This window comes from Neopsephotus bourkii, unplaced genomic scaffold (genome assembly GCF_033783945.1).
Source record: "Neopsephotus bourkii isolate Nb327-2 ecotype Australia unplaced genomic scaffold, CSIRO-AGI_Nbou_v1 NB_1269, whole genome shotgun sequence".
NCBI classification, from domain to species: Eukaryota; Metazoa; Chordata; class Aves; order Psittaciformes; family Psittacidae; genus Neopsephotus; species Neopsephotus bourkii.
In genome coordinates this window covers 346,874-374,008 of record NW_026901754.1, presented here as the reverse complement: position 1 = coordinate 374,008, position 27,135 = coordinate 346,874, and the positions used below count along the sequence as shown (strand labels likewise).

At 43.7% G+C, this 27,135-nt stretch overlaps 1 protein-coding gene across 4 annotated transcripts in view; it reads left to right on the top strand.

Annotated features, from left to right (window-relative positions):
• The window catches only part of SLC44A5 (solute carrier family 44 member 5), a 90,224-nt gene extending 66,156 nt beyond the window's left edge, over nt 1–24,068 (top strand). For all 4 annotated transcript variants that reach the window (XM_061365053.1, XM_061365054.1, XM_061365051.1 and 1 more), the window contains 12 exons: nt 422–553; nt 2,891–2,990; nt 7,658–7,750; nt 8,668–8,755; nt 9,967–10,229; nt 11,481–11,575; nt 11,956–12,059; nt 13,299–13,372; nt 15,139–15,209; nt 16,477–16,565; nt 17,105–17,189; nt 19,194–24,068. In XM_061365053.1, the coding sequence (XP_061221037.1) occupies nt 422–553; nt 2,891–2,990; nt 7,658–7,750; nt 8,668–8,755; nt 9,967–10,229; nt 11,481–11,575; nt 11,956–12,059; nt 13,299–13,372; nt 15,139–15,209; nt 16,477–16,565; nt 17,105–17,189; nt 19,194–19,306 (1,307 nt within the window). In that variant the 3' untranslated portion in view covers nt 19,307–24,068. The remainder of the gene's footprint in view (nt 1–421; nt 554–2,890; nt 2,991–7,657; nt 7,751–8,667; nt 8,756–9,966; nt 10,230–11,480; nt 11,576–11,955; nt 12,060–13,298; nt 13,373–15,138; nt 15,210–16,476; nt 16,566–17,104; nt 17,190–19,193) is intronic.
• The last annotated feature ends 3,067 nt before the right edge of the window (nt 24,069–27,135 follow it).

The following is a 27,135-nucleotide window of genomic DNA, read 5'->3' as shown; positions in this document are numbered from 1 at the left end:
CTCCACCCTCTGAGGCTATTTATTTTTCCTTATTGCTTAATTTTGGGCAAGGAAAGTAAATGATTACATCAATTAAAGGCTGTAGTTGGAAAAACTAGTGCCTAGGTTTAGACACAGTTTAAGTGAGAAGGGCTTAATTGGCAGTGAAATTTAGTAAGAACCCAGCTGTGCTGATACTTAGTACCAGAGGTAGCAACCTGAACTATCTGATCACGGTGTGCTTAGTCTGCATTCACTTGTACTCATCTTTCTTCTCTATAGATGTGATGTTATAGCTGGCTAGTCTCGCAGTAATGAGTGTTTGGGGTTTGCTTATCTGATGTGCTCAGGAGAAAACGCTTCACTTGTCAAAGATTTAGAACAACCCCAACCTTGTCTTTGCACTCTTCAGAAACACTCATTTGATACTATTTTCTAACAGGCATCTGGCATTGTTACTGGGAGTATGACCACCTTAAAGGAATCCCTGGATCTGACCTCACTGTTTATGACATTGGATTCCAGACAGACTTCAGAGTGTACCTGCAGCTGAGGCAAACATGGTTAGCATTTAGTAAGTGCCCTTTCAACTTGGTATCCATTAATGGATGTTCAGGAGATTCAGTCGCTGTTTCACTACAGTTTCTGCTTTGTTAAATCTCATCCTCTACATATGTTGCTCATAGAATTAAGCAGAATTCTCTTTCTTTGTATAGTACAAAAATCTACTTTTTCTGCAAGGCTACTAGTGTATTTGTCAGGGACCATAATGCAGTCACACTAGTGATGAGAGTGAAAAACGCTTGTGTTATTAGCATTCTACTTCCTGTGTGTTCAGCCTTCACTATGGGGAGGCAGAAGGCAATAACTAAGTCCTGATGAAGATAAGGACGGGCATTTTTCTCTCTCAGTGTGTTTATGCCCCCTCCTTGTGGGCCCAGAAATGAGATATTTTTTTTTTTTTTCATTTTCTTGGAGGCTGACCTGAGGCTGTGGAATGAGCCATCACAAATGTCATCACTTCTGGTTTCAGAAGTGCTTCCCTGCTTTCTCTTACAAGGGGAGTGTATTTAAAACAATCCTACTGAACAATTCAGCCTGCAGGGTATGCATCCCTCCCAAGGGAAGGAGGGGCACAAAAGAGGGCAGATACTTGTCAAATACTATTTGCATTACTGTTACTGCTCTATTATCAGGCACACAGGCACTAGCTGATGATGAATGGTGCATAACCTATAACACTGCCTCTCCTAATTGGTAGCTACATTAACAGAGCAGTAGTTTACTGCTTAAATCTCCTGTCTCTGCTTTGTGTCTTCCTGTAACTGTGTTGGATCATTGGGCTCACAAGCATCTTCTACATATTGTTGAGGCAGAGCTTTTTAGCATGCTGGCTGTAGAGAGTATTAGTATTTTGTTAAGTCTTTCCTTGTAACTCCCCTGTCTGATTCTTAGCAGCCAATGTACAGTTTATCCAGAGGTCAGTATCACTTTCAGATGAGTAAATTGAGGTACCCAGGAATAAAATTACTTTTCCAAAGTCACCCAGCACATCAGTTAAATGTCCTTGAAGAAAACATAGACCCTCTTAGTCCTAGTCTAGAACTCGTCACGGACTGACATTGCTTTCCTTTTTCACAATGCTTGGGGCAGGCTACATTAACTTGACAGAGGTGAACTGGATTGAGACCGGCTTCAAAGGAACCTGCCTATGTATTCCTTCATGGAGAACCATATCAGAAATAGGTGCTGAAATGTGTGTAACAAAAACATTGTTCAGAAGGAAGTCTGTGGCTCTGAGCACCACAGGGGTTACTTGCCACATGCAGTTCTGATGGCTAGGGGTGCTGATAGTACTTGGGGTTGCAATTGAACATCATCTCTGACTATCTGGGTCTGGATTCTGAGACTGTGTCAGATCTGTGGGAGCTGAAGCCAATTCCCCTGTCCCTGTGCAAACCTCCAGACAAGCCACAGCTGAGGGATACCATCCCTTTGTCTTCCTCTCCCTCCACAGAACTTCTTGGTTTCAGCTGGAGCAGACAGGGCCTGCTGTGTGTAACCATGCACCACTGCTGGGCTGGTTTAAATGTTGTCTAACCCTCTGAGGCACCTGGAATTAACGGATGTGTCTCAGGGTCAGAGGAGGTGTGCTTCAGGCATTTAAGACTCTGCCTTCTGGAGGTGGTGTCCAGAGAATTCTTTTACTTCCCATTGCAGCAGTAGGATTTGAACTGACACAAATAGAAATCAGACAGAAGCTGACTCTTTAAACAATCTGGGTTATGAGTCAAACACTGCTCACAGCTAAGAGAGGAAATGTTCCGGGACACGGTGCTCTCAGCTCTCTAACCTTAGAGGAAGTTTGTGTGATTCCAAGAGCGCAACTGAAAGGTGAAAATCATTTGTTCAGAACTGTACTGTCTTAACCTCTTTGGGTTTTTTTGACTCAAATGAGGGGAAAAGAGCTCACGCCAAGCTAATGCTCAGGCAAGTCTATTGATTTAAGTACATGTACATGTTATAGGAGAGTGTGTCTCAGAAAACTGCACTCTTCAGGAAAAAGTTGACTCTTCATCTCCTTTTTCTTTATTGTATCAAAATACTACAGATGAGCAGCATTAGAGTATAAACATGCAAAATGCGTATTATAAAAAGCAGCATTTGTAAAGGGTGAACTGTCAGGGTCCTGCCCATTCTGACAAGCTCTGGGCATGTACAGTATCCCCCCCAAAGCTATGAGATGGGATTGAAGACTGGCAGCTGCAGTGAGAGAAGCAAAGAGCTGCTCTAGCAGGGAATTCTGTCAAGTTCATGAGCAATAGTGCAAAGCACGGGGGATGATGGGGGAAACTACAGAAGCAGCCTATTGGTACAGTTCTTGATAAATCTAACTTTTGTTTGTTTCCAGTGATAATCCTTTGTGGTGTTGAGGTCATAATTATACTGATGCTGATCTTCCTAAGGAATCGGATCCGGATTGCCATTGCACTCTTGAAGGAAGGCAGTAGGTACGTTTGCCTGAGTTTTGGGAATACATTTTTAATTTCATTAGATGATCTCTGAAGTCTACTCTTCTTGAGCTTCATCTTGCACTACCAAGGGCAGGAAGTTGGGGTTGAAGTACAACACTGGATTTGTCCAGCCATACAGATAGTATAAAGAACACCAGTTATTTGTCACTGAGATTGTGCTTGTAAGAGCTTTCTCTTTTGCAGTAAGACATTTCTTATCTCCCAGCTCCCTGCCTTAAGAGTACATATGCTGTTAGTGGCACCATGTGTCCTCGGTGTAAGGAGGTGTGTGCCAAGTGTGGGACACTGTTAATAGGAGCCTAAGACCTACAGCTGCCAGCTTTGCTCTGCCATTGGATTGTCTCCCAAGAGACTTATGCTAGTGGTAGAGGAGTGGTGTTGTTTTGGCTGGAGCTTTTAATTTAGGAAAGACTGGATCCTTATGGCTTCAGTCAACCTTTTGTCTGGATGCATAAATCTGCAGAGAGAAAAGGAGAATTCCATGACCAGACATTGTCGGGTAACTATAGACTGGTTAGCCTCACCTCCATTCCTGGGAAAGTGATGGAACACCTTATCCTTGGTGCCATCTTAAGGCATATCAAGGATAAGAGGATTATGAGGGGCAGTCAACATGGCTTCACTAAGGGGAAGTCATGCTTGACCAATCTCATAGCCTTTTATGAGGAAATAACACAGTGGATGGATGATGGCAGAGCGGTGGATGTGGTCTACCTTGACTTCAGCAAAGCGTTTGACACAGCCTCCCACAGCATCCTCGCAGCTAAATTGAGGAAGTGTGGTCTGGATGATCAGGTAGTGAGGTGGACTGTGAACTGGCTGAAGGAGAGAAGCCAGAGAGTTGTAGTCTATGGGGCGGAGTCTAGTTGGAGGCCTGTATCTAGTGGAGTGCCTCAGGGGTCGGTACTGGGACCAGTATTATTTAATATATTCATCAGTGATTTAGATGAGGGAATTGAGTGTGCTGTCAGCAAGTTTGCTGATGACACTAAGCTCGGAGGAGTGGCCGACACGCCAGAAGGCTGTGCTGCCATTCAGCAAGACCTGGACAGGCTGGAGAGTTGGGCAGGGAATAACTTGATGAAATATAACAAGGGAAAGTGTAGAGTCCTGCATCAGAGCAGGAACAACCCCAGGTTCCAGTATAGATTGGGGAACGACCTGTTAGAGAGCAGTGTAGGGGAGAGGGACCTGGGGGTCCTAGTGGACAACAGGGTGACCATGAGCCGACACTGTGCCCTTGTGGCCAAGAAGGCCAATGGCATCCTGGGTTGTATTAGAAGGGGGGTGGTTAGTAGGTCAAGAGAGGTCCTCCTTCCCCTCTACTCTGCCCTGGTGAGACCCCATCTGGAATATTGTGTCCAGTTCTGGGCCCCTCAGTTTAAGAAGGACAGGGACCTGCTGGAGAGAGTCCAGCGCAGGGCAACTGAGATGATGAAGGGAGTGGAGCATCTCCCTTATGAGGAAAGACTGAGGGAGCTGGGTCTCTATAGTTTGGAGAAGAAGAGATTGAGGGGTGACCTTATTAGTGTATATAAATATATAAAGGGGGAATGTCACGAGGATGGAGCCAGGCTCTTCTCAGTGGCAAACAATGATAGGAGAAGGTCAATGGGTACAAACTGGAACACAAGAGGTTCCACTTAAACTTGAGAAGAAACTTCTTCTCAGTGAGGGTGACAGAACACTGGAACAGGCTGCCCAGGGAGGTTGTGGAGTCTCCTCTGGAGACATTCAAAACCCGCCTGGACACGTTCCTGTATAACCTTATCTAGGTGTTCCTGCTCCAGCAGGGGGATTGGACTAGATGATCTTTTGAGATCCCTTCCAATCTCTAAACATACTGTGATACTGTAGTCCAGGGATCTTCTTTTCAGCTCTGAGTACAGAGGAAAGCAGAGCAGGATGTGAGAGTTGAGGGCTTGGGAGGCCTCCTCACTTTGTGTTTTCTGAAATTTAGATAGGCTTTATTCATAGTGGTTCCTGGTTTATCCAGTGTCAACTCTTAGTTCTGGTTTGCATTTGGTTTGTGTTTGTTTTAATGGGAATATAAGAAAGGAGAAATGGACTCCCACTGGAGGAGAGGATCTGGTTCGAGACCATCTTAAAATTCTGAACGTGCTCAAGTCCATGGGTCCTGATGAAATCCGACCGTGGGTCCTGAAGGAGCTGGCAAATGAAGTTGCTAAGCTGCTGGCCATCATATTTGAAAAATCATGGCAGTCAGGTGAAGTTCCCGACGACTGGAAAAAGGGAAATATAACCCCCATATTCAAGAAGGGGAAAATGGATGACCCAGGGAATTACAGACCGGTCAGTCTCACCTCTGTGCCTGGCAAAATCTTGGAGCAGATTCTCCTGGAAGGCATGCTAAGGCACATGAGAAACAACAAGGTGCTTGGTGACAGCCAGCATGGCTTCACTAAGGGGTAACGGGTTAAAACTTAAACAGGGAAGTTTAGATTGGATATAAGGAGGAAATTCTTTCCTGTTAGGGTGGTGAGGCACTGGAATGGGTTGCCCAGGGAGGTTGTGAATGCTCCATCCCTGGCAGTGTTCAAGGCCAGGCTGGACGAGGACTTGGGTAATATGGTTTAGAGCGAGGTGTCCCTGCCCATGGCAGGGGGGTTGGAACTTGATGATCTTAAGGTCCTTTCCAATCCTAACTGTTCTATGACTTACCACACCCCTGGATTTCATTGCAAATAGGCTAGGGTCTCATAGGCCTCAGAAGTAGGGCTCTGTTAGAGCACATGGAGTTAGCTCTGAATTTATCTGTGTGCACTTGCTTGTAGTTTTCTGCCCTCTCTGTTGACGTTATGGTTCTCAGGTGTCAGGGTTTAGGATTTTTGTATTGGGATTAGGAAAAGCTGAAGTTCTGCATTCGACCAGGTACCTGTTTCCTGTCTTCTGCTACCGTGCAGATCAAGCATAGCTATTCATTTTGGCAGCACTGAATTATCCTCTTTAGTTCCTGTTCATGACAATCCAGGAACACTTTTAACTCTCTGCAGCACTTTTGTTCACACACTTGACAGGTAGAAGGATTTCAGGAAGTTCATAAACTTCCTGCTGGGAAGTGATAACATTCTGTAGTTTTTCAGCAGCATGGAAAGGTCACTTGAGGGTGATGGTTTTACTTTCATGCATAACGCATGAGGTGAAGCTCTGTGTGCAATTCCTGTAAACCTAACAGCCCATGCCCTGTATTTGGGAAGATGCAAAAGAAGCTGCTAACGACTGGAAATCAAATTCCATTTTTCAATACCTTTTAACTACTCTTTCAAAAATATTGCAATTATCTTGAAATCCATAGGTGCAAACAGTTAACAGTTGTTGCTCCATCCATGGTGTCAGTGGAAACCAAGAAGCCTCCCATGAGCTGCTGCACACTGCTAGTATGTAGTGACTGTTTCTCCTGCGTGCTTCTTACTGGACTTCTGCATCTCTAGACTCAGACAGAAATCGATGTGTTGCTCTTCACCTCCTGATTGCACATGAAGATTCCCTTGCACTCTCCCCAGCATTTACTAGTTTAGCAGCAGGAATTGGGTAACTTTGTCTGCTTTTACATTTTGGAAACTGCCTCCTGCCAAACACATAGCATCAGAAAAGCCACAAGTCACTCCTGCAGGAAATACTGAGAGACAAAAAGGCTTGTAGTAAGCTTACAGGGTCACTGGAAAGACAATGTAGAGTAACAGGAAGAGGCAGGTGGCCAGAATGTGAAGAGAACCAACCTGCAATCTTGAGTGAACAAACCCCTGCTCTCTGCAATCCCAACCCATGAGATAACCCAGCTGGAGGTGCTCACCTCTGAGGTCGCTGTGGCCGGTTTACCCAGCAAGGCTGTATCTGCTCACTTGCTTACAGAGAGGAGTCCCTGGAGGTGTAGGAGCCAACATGCTCCAGTTCCTGCTCAGCAGTTGCATTCTAACAAGAGCTGTTAACAGAATGTCAGCCTCTAGAACATCAGCCTTGATGTTAAAAGGAGCTCTCTAAGCTGCCAACAGTGAAAGGCCATTCTTCTTTCTGCTTGCCAACAGCCAAAGGGGGGGAGCACCATTCATTTAGGGCATGTGCAAGGAAAGTCATATAGTCACAGGAAGGTGTTAGCATGTCCTGGCATTACAAAAACAAACTGAATGTCCCTGCCCCAAAATAGTCAGTACTTAAGGCAGGACAGGGGCTGGGAACAGAGTCTGCAAATGCAAAGTAGCAAGAGGTAATTTCAGGTGTGTAGTAGCTGAGGGAAGAGCATAGGAACTGAGCAGGGTGGGACAAGGAAATAAAGGGTCATTACTGCAGCAAGAAGATCTGATTGAAATGGGTTTGTGGCCTGGGAAGAGCTGGATCTGTGAAGCAGTAATGAAGAAGGAGGAAGTAGAAGACAGCCTGGAACATGGCAAATTGATATGTTGATTATAGTGCTGCTGATAAAAGTGGAGCGGTAGGAATGACAAAGTGAAGATGTAAAGACATCTGAAGAAAGAGCCTGCAGTATTCTGAGGTACCAGCTCTAGATTATGCTACCACTATGAACAAGTAGGTCAGAGTTAAAAGGATGATGCTAGAAGAGGACTGATAAAAAGCTTGTTTCTTAAACTGCTGCAGCTTACTGACATGCTTTGTTTCTTTCACAGGGCTATTGGCTACATAATGTCTACGTTGTTCTACCCAATCGTCACCTTCATACTCATTGCAATCTGTATTTCCTACTGGGCTGTGACAGCTGTGTATCCTTCTATCTGTGTACTTCTCTGGAGGAACAGTCATCTGGTCTACAAGTCCCAATAATTCTCTGATACCTTGGCCAAACCAGTGTTAAAATGGCTATTTGGTCACTTGGCACTTGCTGCACTGGTGCACTCTTCCTCACTGGGCATTTGTGTGTGATGTACCAACTGGACAGTGAATTTAATTTCATTAGAAAGAACTGGACTAAACCCATGCCAAAGCAGAGGATCATACAAACTCTTTTATACTACATAAGGTTGGCTTCAAGTGGTGAAAAAGGAACCTCAGCAAAGAGCGACTATGCCCTTTCTTGCTGTATGCTCTAAAGACCTGATGTTAATGGTCGCTTAGTTAGCTTGGGTGGGCTCCACATGTGTTTTGTACAGAAAAATGTGGGAAAGGAGTGAGAGAGCATAGAGCTCCCTGAGTCCTCTGAATTGCTTGACAGCAGCCACTGTCTGTTCCTGGGAAGGCAAGGCTTTGGCAAGGTGTCAGAAAGGGGACAGTCACTTTCTGGAAACAAATTGTTCTTTCTTGTGCAAAGAGGGTCAGTTACTGATGTACAGGACAGTGCTGATTTATCCTTATGCTCTGTGTCTACTGCCACCAAAATCCAATCTCTCAAAGAACTGCACAATGTGCCTTGTCAGAGGTGGGTGTGCAGGAGTCAGCTTTCAAGGTTATTCCCCTTGCTCACTCTGGCCATGGCATACAGCTCTGGGATGAAGTCTGCCTTAGTTCTGTAAGTAATGAAAGTATTCAGTCTTCTCTGTGACCCTTCATGCACATCTCTGCATAGCAAGAGTGGTTTTTCTGTTACCGGCACAAGTGTTTTAGAGCTTGTGGTTACCCACTGCAGACTCCTGAGTTGCTCAAACCCCACAGTTCGTGATTCCTCCTTAAATATCTCATTCAGTTTTCTGGCTACATCAGGAGAACCTGTGTATAAAGTAATGGCTAATCAAACACTGTGCAAGTATGCAAACCTGACTTGTGACCCAGAGGTACGTGTTACAAATACTTACCTGTAGTGAGAGCTATACTAATTGTATTTCTTAATCACTACTAAATGCAGTGTGAGAAAATGTGCCTATCTTAATTAATGATACCTCATGTTAAATCTGAAAATAGTGCTTCATGTTCAGCTAAGACTCCTTTGTTCAACGCAATTTAGAGATATAAAGCACTTTTTTTTCCTGAAGTGTGCTGTGAGCAGGCGAGTATCAGTCAGTCTCATTTACTGGGTGCGAAAGGAGGATGCAGAAATACAGGTTTATTTGGAAAAAGTGTTAATGAATTCATGAGGATTTCTATTTCTGTGGTTCTCAAAAGGCAGTGGAAGAATTTGAAAGCTGTGCCTCAGGCTTGCCCAGCCAGGTTTCAAAGCAGAGGCTTGGCTGCTTTTGGCACAGTGATGACCTTTATGAAGCTCCAAAAATACTTGTCTTTTGACTTGACTGTGGGGTTGAAGTGAAGTGTTTTTTGAAAACTGGAAATATTTATCAAATGTTCTGTCAGGGTTATTTTCAGGTGTTTAAATATCAATGTACTGCTGTGTTTAGGTACATCTCAGACAATTCCCCACCATCCTGGTACCCGAATGTTAAAAAAGAAAGGGAATTGACTGGTTCTATTTAACACCCAAACTGAGCAAGTACATGAATTGAACAGAACTAGGGAAGAGTAATTTGACGTAAAGACTACTCTTGTTTTAATACCATGAGATAAGTAAGGGTATGCTTACCTATGTCTTAACTTACAGAAGGTAAGCTCTGGCACTTCTGCAGCTTGTACAGAATGGCATAGCTCAGCTGATTTGAGTTCAGTCATGGGGATTTACACAAGTGCCAGATTTGGCCTCTAATTTTCAAATATTCTTTTTTTCTTGCTATTACTTTTTATGTGAGCAGCTTTTCTTTAATGAAACGGAAGCGTTTGTGTATCTTTATATTTCTGACATTCAAATTCCATATCTCTAGGTTTCAGGGTTAGGGTAAACAGCTCTTTTTGCCAACTGTATAGTTTAAACACCTGCGTAAGACATTAATATAAATCCTTATGTATGTAAACAGGTTGCATAGTACTGCAGTATAGTGTTTAAAGATCTAATGAGACATCAAGCAGAATGATGTGATTTGTATTAAGCTGCTAAATTTCATAGCCTGTGAACACAGAATTCAGTGCTTATAATTGTGTTATTTTTCTTCCTGTACAGACTTTTAACACAACCAATGTCACTAAATTGTGTCCAGGTGCTCAGTGTACTTTTGCTTTTTATGGAGGAGAAAGCCTGTACCATAAGTACATCTTCATCTTCCAGTTAGCCAATGCCTTTGTCTTTCTCTGGCTGGTGAACTTTGCAATTGCATTGGGTCAGTGTACCCTTGCTGGTGCCTTTGCCTCCTATTACTGGGCCTCTCGAAAACCAGCTGATATTCCACTATGGCCACTCTTCTCTTCATTCGGACGAGCAATACGGTAAGACTGTGGGGCTGCATTTGAGCCGTCTCACATATCGAGCAAGTGCACGTTTTACGTGTAGGAAAGCCAGACTTGGAACATCAAAGGAAAATGATGAGTCAGCACTGTGCTTTCCTCTCAGTGGGCAGCCACATCCCACCCAGCTGCTCACTCCCTCCACATAGTGAGACAGGGGAAAGAATCAGAAAGGTGAGAGTGTGAAGATGCATGGACTGATATACGGAGCATTCAATAGGTAAAGCAGAGCTCCATGCACAAGCAAAGCACAATGTGGAATCCATTCACCACTTTGCACTGGCAGGCAGGTGTTAGGCCATACCCAGGGCAGCACAGCTCCATCATGTGTACCAGTGACTTGGAGGACAAGCACCATCACTCCAAATGTGTGTGTCCCACTGCTTCCTTCTTCTTCCCCCAGCTGTTACTGTTGAGCACACCATATGGTGTGGGATATCCCTTTGGTCAGCTGGGGTCAGCTGTCGACTGTGTCATAGAATCATGTAGAATCACAGAATTGTGGAATGGTTTGTGTTGGAAGGGACCTTAAAGCTCCTCCAGCTCCAACCCCTGCCACGGGCAGGGACACCTTTCACTAGAGCAGCTTGCTCCAAACTGGCCTTGGGACACTGCCAGGGATGGGACATGGCAGGGGTGAGTTTGTCGCCTCCAAACTCCTCATGCACCCCTGGTGTGCTTGCTGGGGTGAGGAGCAGGAAAGGCCTTGAAGCTGTGTAAGCACTGCTCAGCAGTGGCTAAAACATCCCTTTGTTATGGACACTTGTTTTCATCACAAGTCCAAAACATAGTATTGTGCAAGCTACTATGCAGCAATCTGTCTTTTCCATCCAAACCCAGTCCAGTCAGGAAAACGTAGTTGTTAGGGGGAGGCTGAATCCTGTAGCCCAACAGCAGCAAGGCTGCTGCAGCTCCATGCCCCCAGCTCCAGCCAAGTACAAGGCTGAGCACGTATTCCCAGTAGGCACACACACCCAAATACATGTATGCAACACATGTATACACAGCTGGCCACACAGACAGACACAGCACTCAAACACCAGAAGTACTCATGGCTTCATCCTGTTCCTCTCTTTTGTGGATCAAGGTAATAGTCCATTAGTATGTGTAATTCCCACTAATGGGCCTTCCTTCAGTTATAATTTTATTTCTATGTATACACACACATGCACATGTATGTATAACTGTAAATATGTACATAAGTGCAATATAACAGTCATTTATTTTGTTTAGATACCATACAGGTTCGCTGGCATTTGGAGCCTTAATTCTTGCAATTGTCCAGCTTATTCGAGTAATATTGGAGTACTTGGATCACAAACTGAAAGGTGAGATTTATGAATCTACCCTTGCTTATCAAGGCCTCCTCTGGTAAATCCCTTCCCTCCTCTCCCAAGATGTTTTTCGTCAGTGAAAAGAGAGCTTTTGCTGTTGTAGTTGCATTTGAAGCCAGTGAATGTATGCTGATTTACTCAAATTGAGGCTGTGTCCTTGGGAACCTAATGCAAAGTTTGTGTGGGGGATGTGGATCTGCTCTAATTGAAAGCTGCTGAGCTAAATTTGGTCAAGAAAGAGAGTCCGTACCTAGAAGAAAAGAAGTAATGTTTCTGCTTCTGTCATAATGTAAGGTTTTCTTATGAATACCTTTCCATGTTCTGAGAAAGACACTTCAGGAGCTCTGTGTATGATGTACTCTCCTCTTTTCCAGGTACACAGAACTCCTTCACTAGATTCCTACTCTGCTGCCTCAAATGCTGTTTCTGGTGTTTGGAAAAATTCTTAAAATTTATAAACAGAAATGCCTACATCATGGTATGTGCTGTCTCTGCAGGTGGTCTCCCTGTCTGGGGCACTGAAATAGCCTAGCCGCTCCTAATGGCTCAGCAGCGAGCGGTACTAGAATCTGCTGGAAAAGTAATGGGATTTATAAGAGTTGTCAGGAATGCATGTGGTCCTACCATGGAAAAGATTTTTTGTTTTCCCTCAGTTGAGGAGCTCAGCTTTTTTTCGTGCCTGTCCTTGTCCATCACCCTCACCCCCCAAAGTAGGGGGGAGGAGATGGCATAACTGGTTAACTCCCCATCTGAGTCAGCAATTGAAATCCTGATTTCAACAGGAATATGAACTCGTTTCACGTGGCATGTTGATAACACTTCTGTTCGGAGGCAGTGTTTGTATAAGGTATGTGGTATCTGTACTTCCTCCTGGAAGTTAAAAGCACAAATTCTACCAGCAGCAGTAGTGCTGTTTCTCTAAAATAACCTTCTTAGATTCCAGAAGAGAACTTCCAAATTTTCATCTAAATAAAGCCACACAGATGTCAGCCTAGGATGCTCTGACTGGAAGCAATTTCATTGTTTGAATGGTACAGTCCTGGCTTGTTATCTCAAAAGAGGTGGCTGGAATGGGTCCATTATAACCCATGTTCATGCAATTGGTGTTAGAAACGAATGCCGTCTGGAAGAGGAAGTATTCTTGTTGACTATCTTGTTTACAGTTGGTAAACTGAATGCACTGAGAGCTCTTCTAATATATCCTACCCTAGCAGATGCTATTCCAGGAAGAAAAGGTTGTGTTCCTGAATAACTTTAGCTGCTTTACTTTATGCTGATGTAAATCCACTTTGATACTGGTATTCCTGATTCTTATTGAGAGCAGCGTCAGGTCCAAGGAGAGACCTACAGGGGTCAACTCACTTCTGCTCTACAAGTGCCTGTTCTTTCCACTGACTATAAATCTAGTGCAGGTAGCAAGTGATGTGAGAGTCCTCAGCAAGTACCTTATTTGCTCGACTTGGCAAACTCAGTACTGCGTCTCCTGCCTGCCAGATCACTGGGGTGGCACACTCATCACCAGGTCATTTGAAGGGGAAAGGTGGATAATACTCTGTCCCAACCTGGTGGGAGCATTGAGAGGTAGCGGGTGACTGGGGGAAATGCTTTATGTTCACCTGAGTCCCACTGCATGTACCAGAACCATGCTCTGGAAGATGCTGGCACACAAGGGGGGATCCTCATTATTTGAATACTGAACAGCTACTGCTTTTTGCAGATTGCCATCTATGGTAAAAACTTCTGCACCTCGGCGAAGGAAGCGTTCTTTCTGCTCATGCGGAATGTGGTGAGGTAAGGGGCTGCCCCCCAGGACTTGGAATGTTGGGATTACCTGCTGTCACGCTCTGAAGACAGACTTCTGTCCTCTCCCATTATTGGAAGATGCTTCTGTCCTCAGACATGGCCAGCAGGCTCTCCAGCACAGCAACCTGTGCAAAGCTGATGGAATCCACCAGTTTTGTGGTGATTTGCTCTTTCAAATTCATAAGCATCCAGTATAGATTCCTCCAAGGAACCAATGGAACCCTTGATAGGAGACCTGCAGATATACAGGAATGGGGTGCTCATCATCTGCTATATGTGTGTTTCTTGAGCTTTGGCCCACTCACTGTCTGTGAAAAAGGAAAGCAGAAATACTTAAGTCTTTAGAGTGAACCAGAAAGCTTACGGGGTGTCAGCGAATGGAAGAAAAGAAGAGAGTACTTTGCTTTCCAAACCAGTATCTGTAACATACCCACATACCCCTAGTGCTGGGAACTCCCCTGGCCCTTTTCCCTACTATGAAGACTGCTGCCAAGCTCCCTGTTCTCATCAGTACTTTTCCTCATCGCTCCTGGCTCTTCCTGTACTACTGTGAGATCAGAAAATAGTGGAAGAATAACTTAAGAGCAGGTCGTGTTGATATAATAGCAGACAGCCTGATTGCCAAGCAAGAGACACAATAAAACTGGTTAGGTGATTCAAATTAAGTGAAGGACTGGGAGGTGGAGATGAATGGAGAGGGAGGCTGAAATAGGAAAATGAAAATGATGCTTAAGAAACTAGAGTGAAGAATTGGAGATGGGAGAGTGGGGTGCATTCACTCCATTACCCCGCAGTAATAGTGGCACAGTGGTGCCTACGCCTGTGCAATAAGGCAGAGAAGCTGCCTTCATCTGCTTTCCTAACATCACCTCACTGCCGTTTGTGGTTTTGCTCTTAATCATTAAGAGCAATAGCTAAAAGCCAGGCATGTACTTTTCATTGTTTCAAACTGAGACATTTTTGTCTTGTGTATATTGCTAATTTTGAATTCTGACAGGTTAATTATGATTTACTCTCTTTAATATTCCTTAGCATTCATCTTTCATGGTAGTCAGTCCTGTGCATTACCATATCCATAGCTTTAGGCTGATGATACAAAGCTCATTTTCCATCCCATTATTTACCTGCAGTTTCTGGTAAGAAAGGCTTGAAGTATTTCGATCAGGAACTCCCTGCTGTTGCTTTCAGTGAGGGCTGCATATTTACTGTCAGTTCTGCTGTCTACCTTAATTCATCTGTTGGTGATTGTCTCTTTGATTTGAGGCCTCCTGCCTTCAGTGTTGTACCATGATATCTTAAAATAGTGGATTTGGCATGGTATGGAGTCGTGAAATGTGGCCAGATGGGACAAAGTAAGAAGAAGACCTACAAGCATTGCTTTTTTTTTGGTGTGTATTTTGCCTCTTCTAGCCTGGTTTATCTGTGGCCCTAGAAGAAAGGCTGAAATAAACATAATTTGATGTTTTGTTTTGTTTTTTAACCATCAAGAACAGTGAATGGTCTTCAACTGCAGAATCAATATTGCTGTATTAACTCACCAAGAGGCTCAGTGCTGCTTTGCTTCCTAGGATCAGGCTATGACAAAGCCCATCTCAGTGTTGCATTTCTGCGTGGTTGTATTGTCAGCCCATGAAACCAGCAGAAGACACCTTTTGGTCTTGTTTGTCAATTATCTGTAGATAAACTATCGATTTAAGGAGAAATAATACAAGTGTCTGGGTGGTAATTGTGTATCATTTGTCCTTTGCTGACAGAGTTGCAGTTCTGGACAAAGTTACAGACTTCCTTTTATTCCTGGGGAAAATCCTCGTTGCTGGTGGTGTAGGTAAGCTAATTTTTTTTTCCAACATTCTGTGTCCTGGTACCTACAAGCACGCCATGTTTATATGTGCTTAGTTAACAGCTAGAGGTTCTCATGGGCCTTACCATTTGGGAAGTTTTCCGATATTTGTGGAGTTCACAGGATTGAACTAAGACGATTCTTTTCTTTTCCCCCCCTCTCCCTCTGCTCTGTGTGCTGTTGGCAGCATCTTTTCCATAACTGGAGGAAGTGGGGCAGGTCTGCAGGAGATGGGCCTGAAGCTCTTCTGTATTCAACTCATTATAGAATCATAGGATAGTTAGGGTTGGAATGGACCTTAAGATCATCCAGTTCCAACCCCCCTGCCATGGGCAGGGACACCTCACACTAAACCTTTATAGCTATGAGCTATAAAGGGTTTTCTTAATTATCAGTAAATATAAAAATATGTTATTCATGCTTTTCTGTGACAGAAAAGTGATTTTATTTTTTAAATGGAACACTCAGATGTGGGGTTGACATGTTCCCTCCCCATGTTCACAATTGTCACAGCTGCTTCAATCATTATTTTACAAGTAACTACATTTTGTATTCTGTATGCTAAAAAAGAAGAAATACTAGCAAAGCCTGTTTTAATCAAAAATTGAAAATTTAGTCCCAAGAGCAGATCTAAGATACTTTGTCATTACTCTAGCCTGACTTTCAGCTGGGGTAGCAAATTTGATTTGAAACATGTTCTCCAAAATGTAAGCCATGGAATACTGAAATTAATTTGTGTCTTTGTCATCTTCAAGAATAAACTCTTTGGGTGATCTCTGTTACAGGTGCATTGATCTGTTCTAAACCTCTCGTGCTTATCACTAGCACTGCCGTTTCCCCATTTAATCTGAAGTAGTTCAGTATTTCTTCAAGCAATAAAAGTTAAAGCAGCAGATTTTTCCTCAGTCTTCTTTATTTTACAAAAGATCCACCCATTGGCCCTTGTTATCCCATGTCATCGTCTTGTTTATCGTCATGTATTAATTATGCTATTAAATCCAGTAGAATGATAAAACAATTTATTAAAATCTCTCTGGGCCCATGAATATCTTTATGGTAATTAATTCATTTACATGTCTCTTCTGTCAGAATGCAGATCCAGGAGATAATTGGTGTTGAGGAATTTACTGGTTGCAAGCTCGTATTTAAACCGACCTTGGTTCTGTTGTCTGTTTGTTTTATCTCATCCACTCTTTAGTCTTAGGAAATCAGAGTCAGTATAGGAATCAGTGATCTTTTCTTCTTCTTGCAGGTGTTCTTGCATTCTTTTTCTTCACACAGAAGATACCAGTCATTGCACAGGAAGCACCGACGTTAAATTACTACTGGGTACCATTGTTGGTAAGGCAACTACCTACTCTCCTGACTGTTGAGAGCAATTTGAGGTGTCCAGACTACTCAGGGAATAGTCTGGTAGTAGCTTCTGTTGTCACCCTCTCAGTGGCATACTGTCCACTGAGGTGAGGATTGAGCTGCAGAGGCTGGTGGTGAGGCACCAATGTCAGTGTGACTTCTAGTGGAAGGGACTTCTGATGCATCTCTTTCTCCTTTTGTAGCCACACTGGGCTCTGGGCCATCTCCAGGATGAGGGTTCTTTAGAATAATCTTGCAGGAGTTCAGAATATCCTTGGCATATATTCTCTTTGGGGGTAGAAATGGCTGCAATTTGGTAGCTGGAAAGCCAGCAGCTACTGCATGTTAGAATACAGTGTCTTGAGCCTGTGATCCCTTTCTGCAGAAGTAGTGACCTTGGGTAGAATTATGGAGGTGCCATTAAATCTTCCTAAATATGCTTAGCAGACTAGGCTTCTGACTTGTGTTACCACTGCCACAATGATGCTAAACTGAATCTGAGGGTTTATTGTGTTGTTTTTTTGTAGACAGTCATTATTGGCTCCTACCTAGTTGCACACGGGTTCTTCAGCGTCTATGCAATGTGTGTTGACACGCTTTTCCTCTGCTTTTGTAAGTACCATGGTTTCTTTCACTAATACCTGCAAGTAATGGGAAGAGTAGAAAACCACCTTATCCATTCCTTACAGAATTCTGGTGACATGCTATCAGACTGTGAAAAACAAACTGCTTTTCGGACTGGCTCCTTGATGTGCAAAAGTGTTTCAGTGTTCAGTTTTAATTAGTTTAAGTAATGGAAGGTAGCTGTCTGGCTCTTGGGGATATCTGGCTTTTGTTTTTCAGTCGTTCCTTAACTTCCGTTAGCAGTTTTTTTCTGAGTGCTTTGTAAAGAGCCCTGTACAGAAATGTTTTACTCAAACCTTTTGTCAATAACAAAGTTATTTTTTGGTGTACGTGTTTATAGAATCATAGAATAGTTAGGGCATATATGTTTCATTCAACTTAACAGCCCTGAACAAAGTATTATGCTGAAATGTCTTCAAATTTGTGTAAAATACCATTTAACAAACTATCTGTCCCTTGGACCCACCAGTGGCAAGCCATCTTGGGCACTCTCAGAGGGACTGCTGCTGTTCAGCGTGTCCAGTCAGAGAATACTGAAGTCACAAAAAAAAATCTATCTCAGATTAGGACATGACTATAAGAAGAGGATGTACTTATTACAAAATACATTCAATTTCCTAGATTTATAGAATTAAAGAAATAAAGATACGATTTTCCTATAATCAAAGTCATTCTGGTAGGCCCGAGTTGAAGTTGCATGGTAGTGATTGCTCTTGCAGCTGGTGAATTACTTGATAATGCTAAGGTGATACTGATCCCCTTAGCATTAGTCATAGGCTTGACTATAGTCATAGGCTTAATCTAGCACACGCATAGTGGATCACTGAGGCATGGTAAACATGGTAATACTGATCCTCCTTTTACAATACCATAAAGTCTTTTTTTCCTTTAAACACGTGGCTTCCTAACCTTGCTTCCCGAGGAACTAAGGTTAGCAGTGATTCTGGAAATACTGGGTGGCCAAAGAATCACAAGAACAAAATCAGTCAGAAAACTGAAAGTTAATGTCCAGTTGAGAGCTATTTATCTTGAGTTAGGGACTTTGGTTCTAAACAAACATAATCACAGGCAGACATAGCACTAATAACACTCCATAAGTAAGTTACTACTGTTATTTAGAGTAAAATGGAAATTGACCAAACTAATTAAATATAGAAAGTTTGTTGGTGCACTCAAGTATTAGCAGTTTTCTTTTTAATTCATTCCAAATCCACAGGGTATATACTGCCTTGGAGATACCTGAAGATTTGCTTCCTCTAACCTCTTTGGCCAGCCCTTATATGTAGTGCTCTCTCTCTGGCCCCAGCAGGGTTGCACTTGCAATGACTGTGCTTCCTTGCACACTCCCTCCAGATTGCTCATCAGTGTGAAATAGTTCACTGGTCTGTGACTACTGCATGGCACAAACACTGGGCTGAAGCCAGTTTAGTCATGGCCTTCTTCCTTTCCCTGGAGGAAAAAAAGCAGTATGTCTGCCTCATTATTTAAAATTTATATTCTGGTTTGCTTCCCCTGCAGTAATTCAGTAATGGATACCCGGAGATCATATAGAATATTGTGCACTTGTGGCATCAGGTTGTCAGAAGAACTTTATCTTAGGTAGTAAAAAAAGGTCCAGTTTTAAGAAGTGCTTAGATCCTCAGCTCTCTTTGGGGCAAAATTTTAAGCCAGAAATGCCAGGCTTCTGTGGAGGCATGAATGTTTCTGAGAATTCCCACCTATACTGCCAAACCAAAGACCTGGGGAATAAACTGCATATATTGCCATCATTTAAAAGTGGCTAGATGTTTGCATCTCTGCTTTGTGTAAAACCTCTTCTGGTTTGAGCAAATAGAAATTTGATAGCGTCCTTCGTCAACAGTACAGCTGAACTGCCTTGCCTGAGACTGGTTTTAATACTGGCTCTTCTGCTCTCTCTTTTCTTCAATTCTGGATGTGTGTGTGGTTGAACTGCTGTCTGCTCTTCTGGCTGCTTTTGCTGTGTAAATTCAGGTGAAGACCTGGAAAGAAATGATGGATCTACAGCAAAACCCTACTTCATGTCAGCTAGCCTTCACCGAATTCTAGGGAAGAAGGAGCTAAGCCCTAAGAAGGCAGTGGGATAACATACACTAAACTGCAACATCAAAACAGTGTCACTTTTAAGCAAAATTTGTATAAAGTAGGCAAAAGTAAAAACTGTAAATGATGCTTCTGGTTAATGGGTGATTTTTTTTTTCCTTTTGCTTATATCTAAAAAAAAATGAGCAACATTGGTAACATTTAACTAGTTTAAGTGCTTAAACTAACATCTGTGAAAACAGGCCACGTTTTAGTTTATAGAGTGCCTACGAGAAGGAAAATGTAAATTTGAAGCTTTTTTAAGTCTATAATGAAGTTTTAATAACTTTTGTAACACAAGTTGCTGCCTTAGATGACAGCAGTTTTGATAACGTTTCTTTTTGTAAGTGTATATTTGTAAAAGAAATTCAGGCAATTTTTTGAAAGCACTAACATAACCTAATCAGCCATAAAAGATTGTTTGAAACTCTCTAGTTACCTAGGAGATGGTACTAAATTTGTAAATATGGTGCTATGATTGTATTTTTTTGTACGAGCTGGTTCACAGCTATTTAAACTGTGATTATACATGCATTAATGATTCCCTACACTGAAAAACATAGTGATATTTTAAGCACATCCACATCTGCGTCTTTTATGAAATGATGGTACCCTGCAGGTCCCAAAGAAGGTGGTCAGAGGAGGCTATACCTGGTCCTGCTTAAAGTGAAGTTTTCTGTGAGTTGTGCTTGAAAGATGATCTAATCAAGAGAAGGTCCCACTGCACTCGATTTGTGGTTTCACAAAAGAAGTTTCATCTGGTACAAGATGGTGAATGTATCATTTTTAGCTGATGTGTGAGAGAGATGCACTTAATATCCTCCTATCTCTGATTGTGTTCTGCGTTACGAGGAGCTGAGTTGCACTGAAAGGAAAACCAAATGCAGTCTTTTTTTAACTTGGAAGAAAGCCTTGGCTGCAGTTGTGCGAGGAATTCTGTTGCCACTGCCTAGCTCAGAAGGGCTCCTTAATAAGACATTGCAGTGACCGTGTGTGTCCTGAGGGCCAGGCCTGCTCCTTCAGCAGGTCTCCGGGCTCTCAGGTGCTCACACAGAAATGTGTTAACACATTGAACTCGATTCTTCTCATGATGCAGCATGAATTATTTAGATACTGAAACATGCTCCAAAAGCTTTAGTTTGCTTTTTTATTATTAAATTTGCCCAGTCATTAGAACAATATCCATTGGTAGAAAGCACATTAATATTCTGTTCCATTTAATGACCCTCCCATTAGTAGAAGTGTCACTGGGGTTAGTAGCAGCTCTGCTCATGGAAGAAGTCTTACACTGGAGTGCTTCTCAAGTCCTTTATTGCCATGAGCTGAGCTGAAAAGGTTTTAATTTATTGTTCTCATGGGTGCCCAAGGACCCAGCCACACTGATCCTGCCCCTAGTTTTCATGGATTCTGCCATAGTGGGTAAGATATTCCATTACTGTCTGCTTGCAGCAGTGGCATGTGCCATGCCTCTGCTAGACCTCTTACAGAAGTTCAGCACTTGACATACCTTCCTAGCCCCAGGAGTCAGTTGGTCTCACAAAGGGAAAGGCAAATTCTTTTCCAGACTATTTGCATGCAAATTTCTGGGGAAAGTTTCCTGACAATCCACATCCCAAAGTGATTTTGCTCTCTAACAACTCATGGCTCCAGTTCATGATAACTGTAAGGACTACAGAGGCAGAAGTACTGTCCCTGATGTGGCCGGCCTTGGGTCCTGCTGATGCACGGTGGGTACCATCCCTGTGCTGCTGGCACAGGCACGGCAGGGTCTCAAAACCTGGTGAGGTGATGTGCAAGCACAGGGTACTCGTGTGCATTCCCTGTGATTGGGTTGGCACTGCAGCACTTTCCCTGGAGCAAAAGTGAGGGGTCTGGTTTAGGACTCAAGTAATGTGAAGGTGTACAGTTTCAAATGGAACTGCTGGTTGTGGGCACCTTCAGATTTTGAAAACCCCTCTTAGCCTAGAGTAAACCTGACTTTTGGAAAGGGCTGAGGAACCTGCTTTCAGAAAAACACAGGCTTCCAACTATGAAGTTTTGCATCATCATCGTCATTCCTTTCTCCTTATGTGCATGGTGTCGAATATCCAACACCCCCCCCCCATTCTAATCTCTTCCGAGAATGCAGTCAGTAGCTTTCTGGGGTCTGTGTCACCATTCTGTGATTGAAGGAGTGGCTGGTCTGATCACAGCCTGTCTGCTAAACCTTTATTTTGAATCTTATTTTTTCGATAGCACTGTGTGGTTAGTTTGCATTAAGGAATCTATATTTCTATTGGACTTGAGTGTCTTACTGGGAGCTCAGCCGAAAAAGCGTGTTTCTGAACACAGTGTGGTTTTTTATCATATGAATGTAACCATAGAGTTTATTAGGAATAAACCATAATAGACATAGTAGACAGTCATTTGACTAGAAGACTTTTGTAACAAGCCTATGCATTTACTAAAGGAATTTCTAAAAGTGAAAGTTTTAAATTGTATTATTATTTATATACAGTAAATATATATGTGTATAAATTTGCTTCACTCACTATTTTGTGAAATTATTTAGAATGTGATCATCATTTCTGAAAAAACTTAAAAGCCATTTTCTTAACAATATAATTATGAGAACTGTGACAATATAAAGCAATACCATGTAGATTTTGTAATCACTAGATTCAATAAATAAATCAGAATGATTTAATACTAAGATTGGCTTTAAAAAATAAATTGCTATTAATGAATTAAGTAGAAATTAATGAAAGTAAAGTAATTACTTGGGAAAGAATAACATAAAATATTTTAAGACTAACGTATTATAATGGTTCCTATCTCATCCTGTGTGCCAGAGTCTGCAGCCTTGCACCACAGAGGAGGTCCTAGTGGTGACGTTCATGGATCTGGACATGTCCTTTGTTGCTTTATGTAGTGTAAAACTGAAAATTCCATCCCTCACTTCAGAGAGTGGAATCTGTAGTAGCTGTGTCTGTAACACGGTGAATTATGTCCTGTGTGCTTTGCTCTGAGCCCATGGGAGTTGGTGACGGTGTGCCCACCCATCCCATGAGGCACAGCCCCGTGGCACACGTGACAGACGTGGCACATGCTGGAGGGCGTCTGGTGCTGACAGTGCAGGAGAGGAGGTGATGCTGGGACCCAACACGTGGCAGAAGCCCATTGTGCTGCTGCTGGCAAAGGGCTTGGCAGGTCCTGGTCCTTCTCAGCCCCAGGAGAAGCTTTGGGAAGGCAGAAAGCCCCATATATGGACCCCACAAGCAAGCAGAACATAGAAACCAAGAGACAGTAGAAAGCACCTGCTATCACATCCCCGTAGTCATGTTTGGTTTAGTTCTGGTTGGGTTCATTGTGCCTCCCTAGGATATATTAATGGATGGCTTTCATTTACACGTTTTATACCAAAGTTTTAATGTCAAGCCTTCAAATTTTGTAAAAAAAGGGGAAAAACCAGAAAAAAAAAGTAACCCCAGAAACAAAACAAAGAAATGAGAAAGATGGCATTGTTTCTTATGCTGAGGTGTTTTTTAGCAAGTGGTATGCAGCAGCGGATTCTCGGGTGTCCCAGGGGTGCTGAATGGTCTCTTGGACACTACTCTTTAGAAGGATGAGATACTGTAAAGTTGCATGTTCTGCTGTAGAACAGGAAACAGATTTTGGCAGGTGCAGTGTCAAGCTGGTTCTGGACAGTCAGTAAGTGTTCTTCTGCAAGTGGTTGTCAGAGGAGTGATGGGGAAGAACAGCCTGGCTCTCCTGGGTGACGTGTAACGTCTGTCTCCTTTGGGCCTCTTCCTCAGCCTGGACAGCTGTGTCGTCTCAAAGTGCCTTACAGGCTGTTACTTCACCTGGCTTCTACTCTGAAGTTTATTCGCACCATGTAGACTACAGAACAGGAAAGGATTGGTAAGGAAAGGCGTGCTCTCCTTATTTCCAATTAACTGATATGCAGTGAACTATGGGAGAGCTGTTGGTTGTGTCTGGCTGCGGGATGCAGCCCCTACAGTGTGGTGAAGACACAGACTGTCTGGTCCGGGAGGAAACCTGTCATGGCCATGGTCAAATAATCCAATGAAACCAATGCAAGATGTTCCGTTTTAAGTAGTACAGTCATTTATAGCTTTAATTTATGGCATGGTGAACTCCTGAGCTGAGAACGCCAGTTCTACTTTGGGTTCCAGCACCCATATGATTGTACCTGTTGCTGCAAGGAGAGCTGGGCTCGAGTACTGAGAGCAGGAGGGGAGAAGCTGGTGTGTCTGGTGCATCTGTTTGCCATACGCATGAAGCCCATCCTCCACATTGAGACTGACCATTTTCTATTCTAGAAATGTTTATAAATTATGCTAAATTTTTAAACTTTTGATACAGGTGATGATTTTGAGGTGATGTTGATTTGTACTGCGCTATGATCCAATTGGAAAGAGAACTGTTTATTCATGTTCCAGTAACACTGGTGCTACTGATACTGTCTGTTACTCTGCTGCAGAGCATCCACATGTATTTCTCCCAAACACCGGCTTGTAAAACCACGGAAAAGGCTGTTTAAGAAGCGGGATGGAGGTCACTGTCTCGTTGATGTGATTGTTAAATTGTCACCTTGACAAAACCAAACTGACACGAGCACGACAGTTTGAGCTCTAAACGCTGTTGCTTCTGCTGTGGAGAAATGGGCCTGCGCTGCTGCAGTACCTTTGCTAACAGGAGCGTGTCCATTTGTTGTTCACTGTTGTCAGCTCTTGGGGATTGTTCTAATAAAGGTTTGGATACAAACACGCGTCCCTCTGTGCTGCCGGGGACCCGCGGGCGGGCGCTGCCGGGGACCGGGCTGGAGGCAGAGGGGCCGGCACGGGCACGGATCAGGTAGGTAGAGCCAGGCCAGGCCGGGCCGTTCCGTGCCGCTGCCCGTGCCCGCAGTGAAGGCCCCGCTCTGCAGGTGTGGGAGCTGGGCTGGCCCCGCGGGGAGCGCTGCTGCTCCGGAGCGGGAGGACCCTGCTCGTTCCACGAGCATGGGGCTGGGTTGTTACGGGTCTGTCTGGGTCTGTTTGACCCGTGCAGTAACAGAACGTGGCAGAGGGTGGGAACCGGTTCTGGGACCTCCTCATGCCAGACAAGGGGCATCTTAAACCGGACACGCTGACGGAACCCCAGCCTGGTTTGTGTTCAAGGGATCTTAAAGCTCCTCCAGCTCCAACCCCTGCCACGGGCAGGGACCCCTTCCACGAGAGGAGCTTGCTCCAAGCCCCTGTGTCCAACCTGGCCATAGAAATCTCTTTTTGGGTTTAGGAAACTCACCCCTTTTCCCCCTTGTGTTCGTGTGAGCGCAACAGAACTGCTGTTGCACCCCACGGGCTGACTTCGCATGCTTCTCTTGCAGGGGGCATGCTGCTGGTGGTGGTGTTGCAATCACAGATGGAGCTGTAGAAGGCTGGAGGCCAGGGCCTGCTGTGACAAGTGGGGAAATAGAGCAGGAGCTGCCTGCAGCATGTGGGTCTGGCAGATGGGGAAAACCACACCAAGCCAACAACCCCCAGAACCCCTAAAACAAACAACAGCCACCAACCAAACCCAGTGCAAAAGTTTCTCAGCACTGAGGATGGATCTCAGCAGCGGAGCGGAGAGATCCATCTCTGCAAAGGCAGCACCAGAGCAGTCATTTGGAGGCAGGACAAAGGGAGTATTTGGGCTGGAGGTCAACAGCTAAGGCATGCACCCTAAGTTGTTCCATGTGTGGGAGCCCTGCCTGAGGATGCTCCTGGCATCTGGCAGTGGCTGCAGTGAAACCTGCAGGTGATGCTCTTGTCCCAGCACAGAAAGGCTGATGATGCTGACACTGTCGGCCAGGCAAAATGGTCCAGTGTGGCAGGTTTAGATGTGGGCAAGGCTGGTCCAAGCTGAACACTGGAAGGTGAATGGTAAATGGCATCTTCAGAGGGATACTGGCCTTGTTTTACAGTGAGGCTGATTGAGGCCATGCCACCAGGAAGAGGCAGAAGTCTGGCGGAGAACAGTCACTTGGAAGAGCTAAAAGGCACTGCAGTTCTACAGCAGATTGCACGAAAGCACTTCTTTCTTCTTCCTTTCTTTTCACATTTGATCAGACACAGGCTTGCCCAACGCCACCTGCGTGCTTTTGTTCTGCAGAGCACCACTGAAAAGCTCAATCCTGACCATGGCAATAAACAACAATAGCAAATATATAGCAAATAGCAAATAATAGCAAAGCACTGCTCATGTTAAAGCACAGTATCAGGGGTTGAATTCAGGGAATGATGTGTGGCCCTTCCAAATCTCTCATTGTGTACCCAGACACTGGAAGATACATTTGTAATATAGAAGTTATTGTAAGGGGATTTTGGAGCATAGAGAACCTTTACTATGTGTCTCATATGTACATAGTTATTTTAATTAAATGTGGATTATTTTTTTAAGGTACATCAGTATCTGCTCCTAACACACATGGCCTGTTGGAACTGACTGCTGCTATTCATTATATTGTTCTCCAGAACGTCAGGCTTACTAGCAAAATCCCTTTCTTGCCTCCTTTTAAATATGTTTTCAGACTGATGTGTTTTATATCTCACATGGTTTTCTTGCCATTCCTATTACTTTTAAATCTAATGCTTGGCTGCATTTCATAGAACCTTTAATCCAGCCCCAGATGAGTTCTGGGGAGGAGAGGACACCTTGCATCCCAAATGGTGCTGCAGTGGTTCTGGGACAGAGCAGTGTTGCGGCCTGTCTGAAGAAGGAAGCTATGAGCTGCACTAGTGAAACAGACCCTGGCTGTAAATACAGGATGAAGATGTTTCTGTTTGTGTGCGCGGGTTTGATGTGTACTGCTGGCTGTGTCCTTGCTGCTTCACTTTGCAGATGAACATTGTTGTTGGTGCGTTCTCTCCTGGGACCTGGCATGCTGCTCTGCAGATCTGCACATCTGCAGATGGCTTGGGGAGGGAAAGGAAGGGATTGTTTTATACAGAGCTTCAGAATGCAGTTTCTGGTTGCCATCACTTTCAACACATCTGACCAGCTCAATTTCCTGTCTTGAATGAACTTTCATTAAGTCCCAAGTTTTCATTTCTTTTGATTGTCTGGGCGAGATATTTTCATTCTGGAGTCTGAAAGAGCCCAAGTTTGGAAAGGAATGAGTGTAGTCTCAGGAGAAGGCTGCATGCTCAGATGCTTAACCTGCTCCAAATGATCATGTCAAAAGTGGGGTTTGCTGTTTGGTTTTATTTCTTTTCTTTGTTTCCTTAGTTTGTACAGTTCCAGTTCCTTACAGCAATACGAAGTACTTGAAGAGCATCATCACATTGGCATGGTTAACTCATGGTTAAACACAGTCTAACAGCTGTAGTGGTTTGGGGGCACTGGAGCTTTAAGAAGTCAATGTTATATGTTTGAGTTTAATATTTAGTGGCTTTTGCGTCCAGTGGTGGCCACTCTTCCTGAACTGATGTCATGACCAGAAACACGTAACTGAACGTGCAGAATGTTTTAGCATCCTCGCCCACTGACAAGATGCCTGTACAGATTTCTGCATAGACACTGAAGATCAGGATGTGTATTGAAAGGTAACAGTTCTCTGAATTAAACTGTGTATAACATACATGCGCATATTGTTTTGTGTTTTAAAATCATATTTTGGGTAAGTGCCGGTATCCATGTTAAAGGAATTTCTGCTGATTGTTTCTGAAAGTAGTAAAAAAGGTGGTTGTCAGTTGTTCCCACGTTCAGTGAATTGCAGTTCACATCCTATTTGAATGATACTTTTACAGTTAGCTTTCTCAGATAACCTGCTAGCTCACATAAAAACCCAAGCATTCCCTTGTGTGAT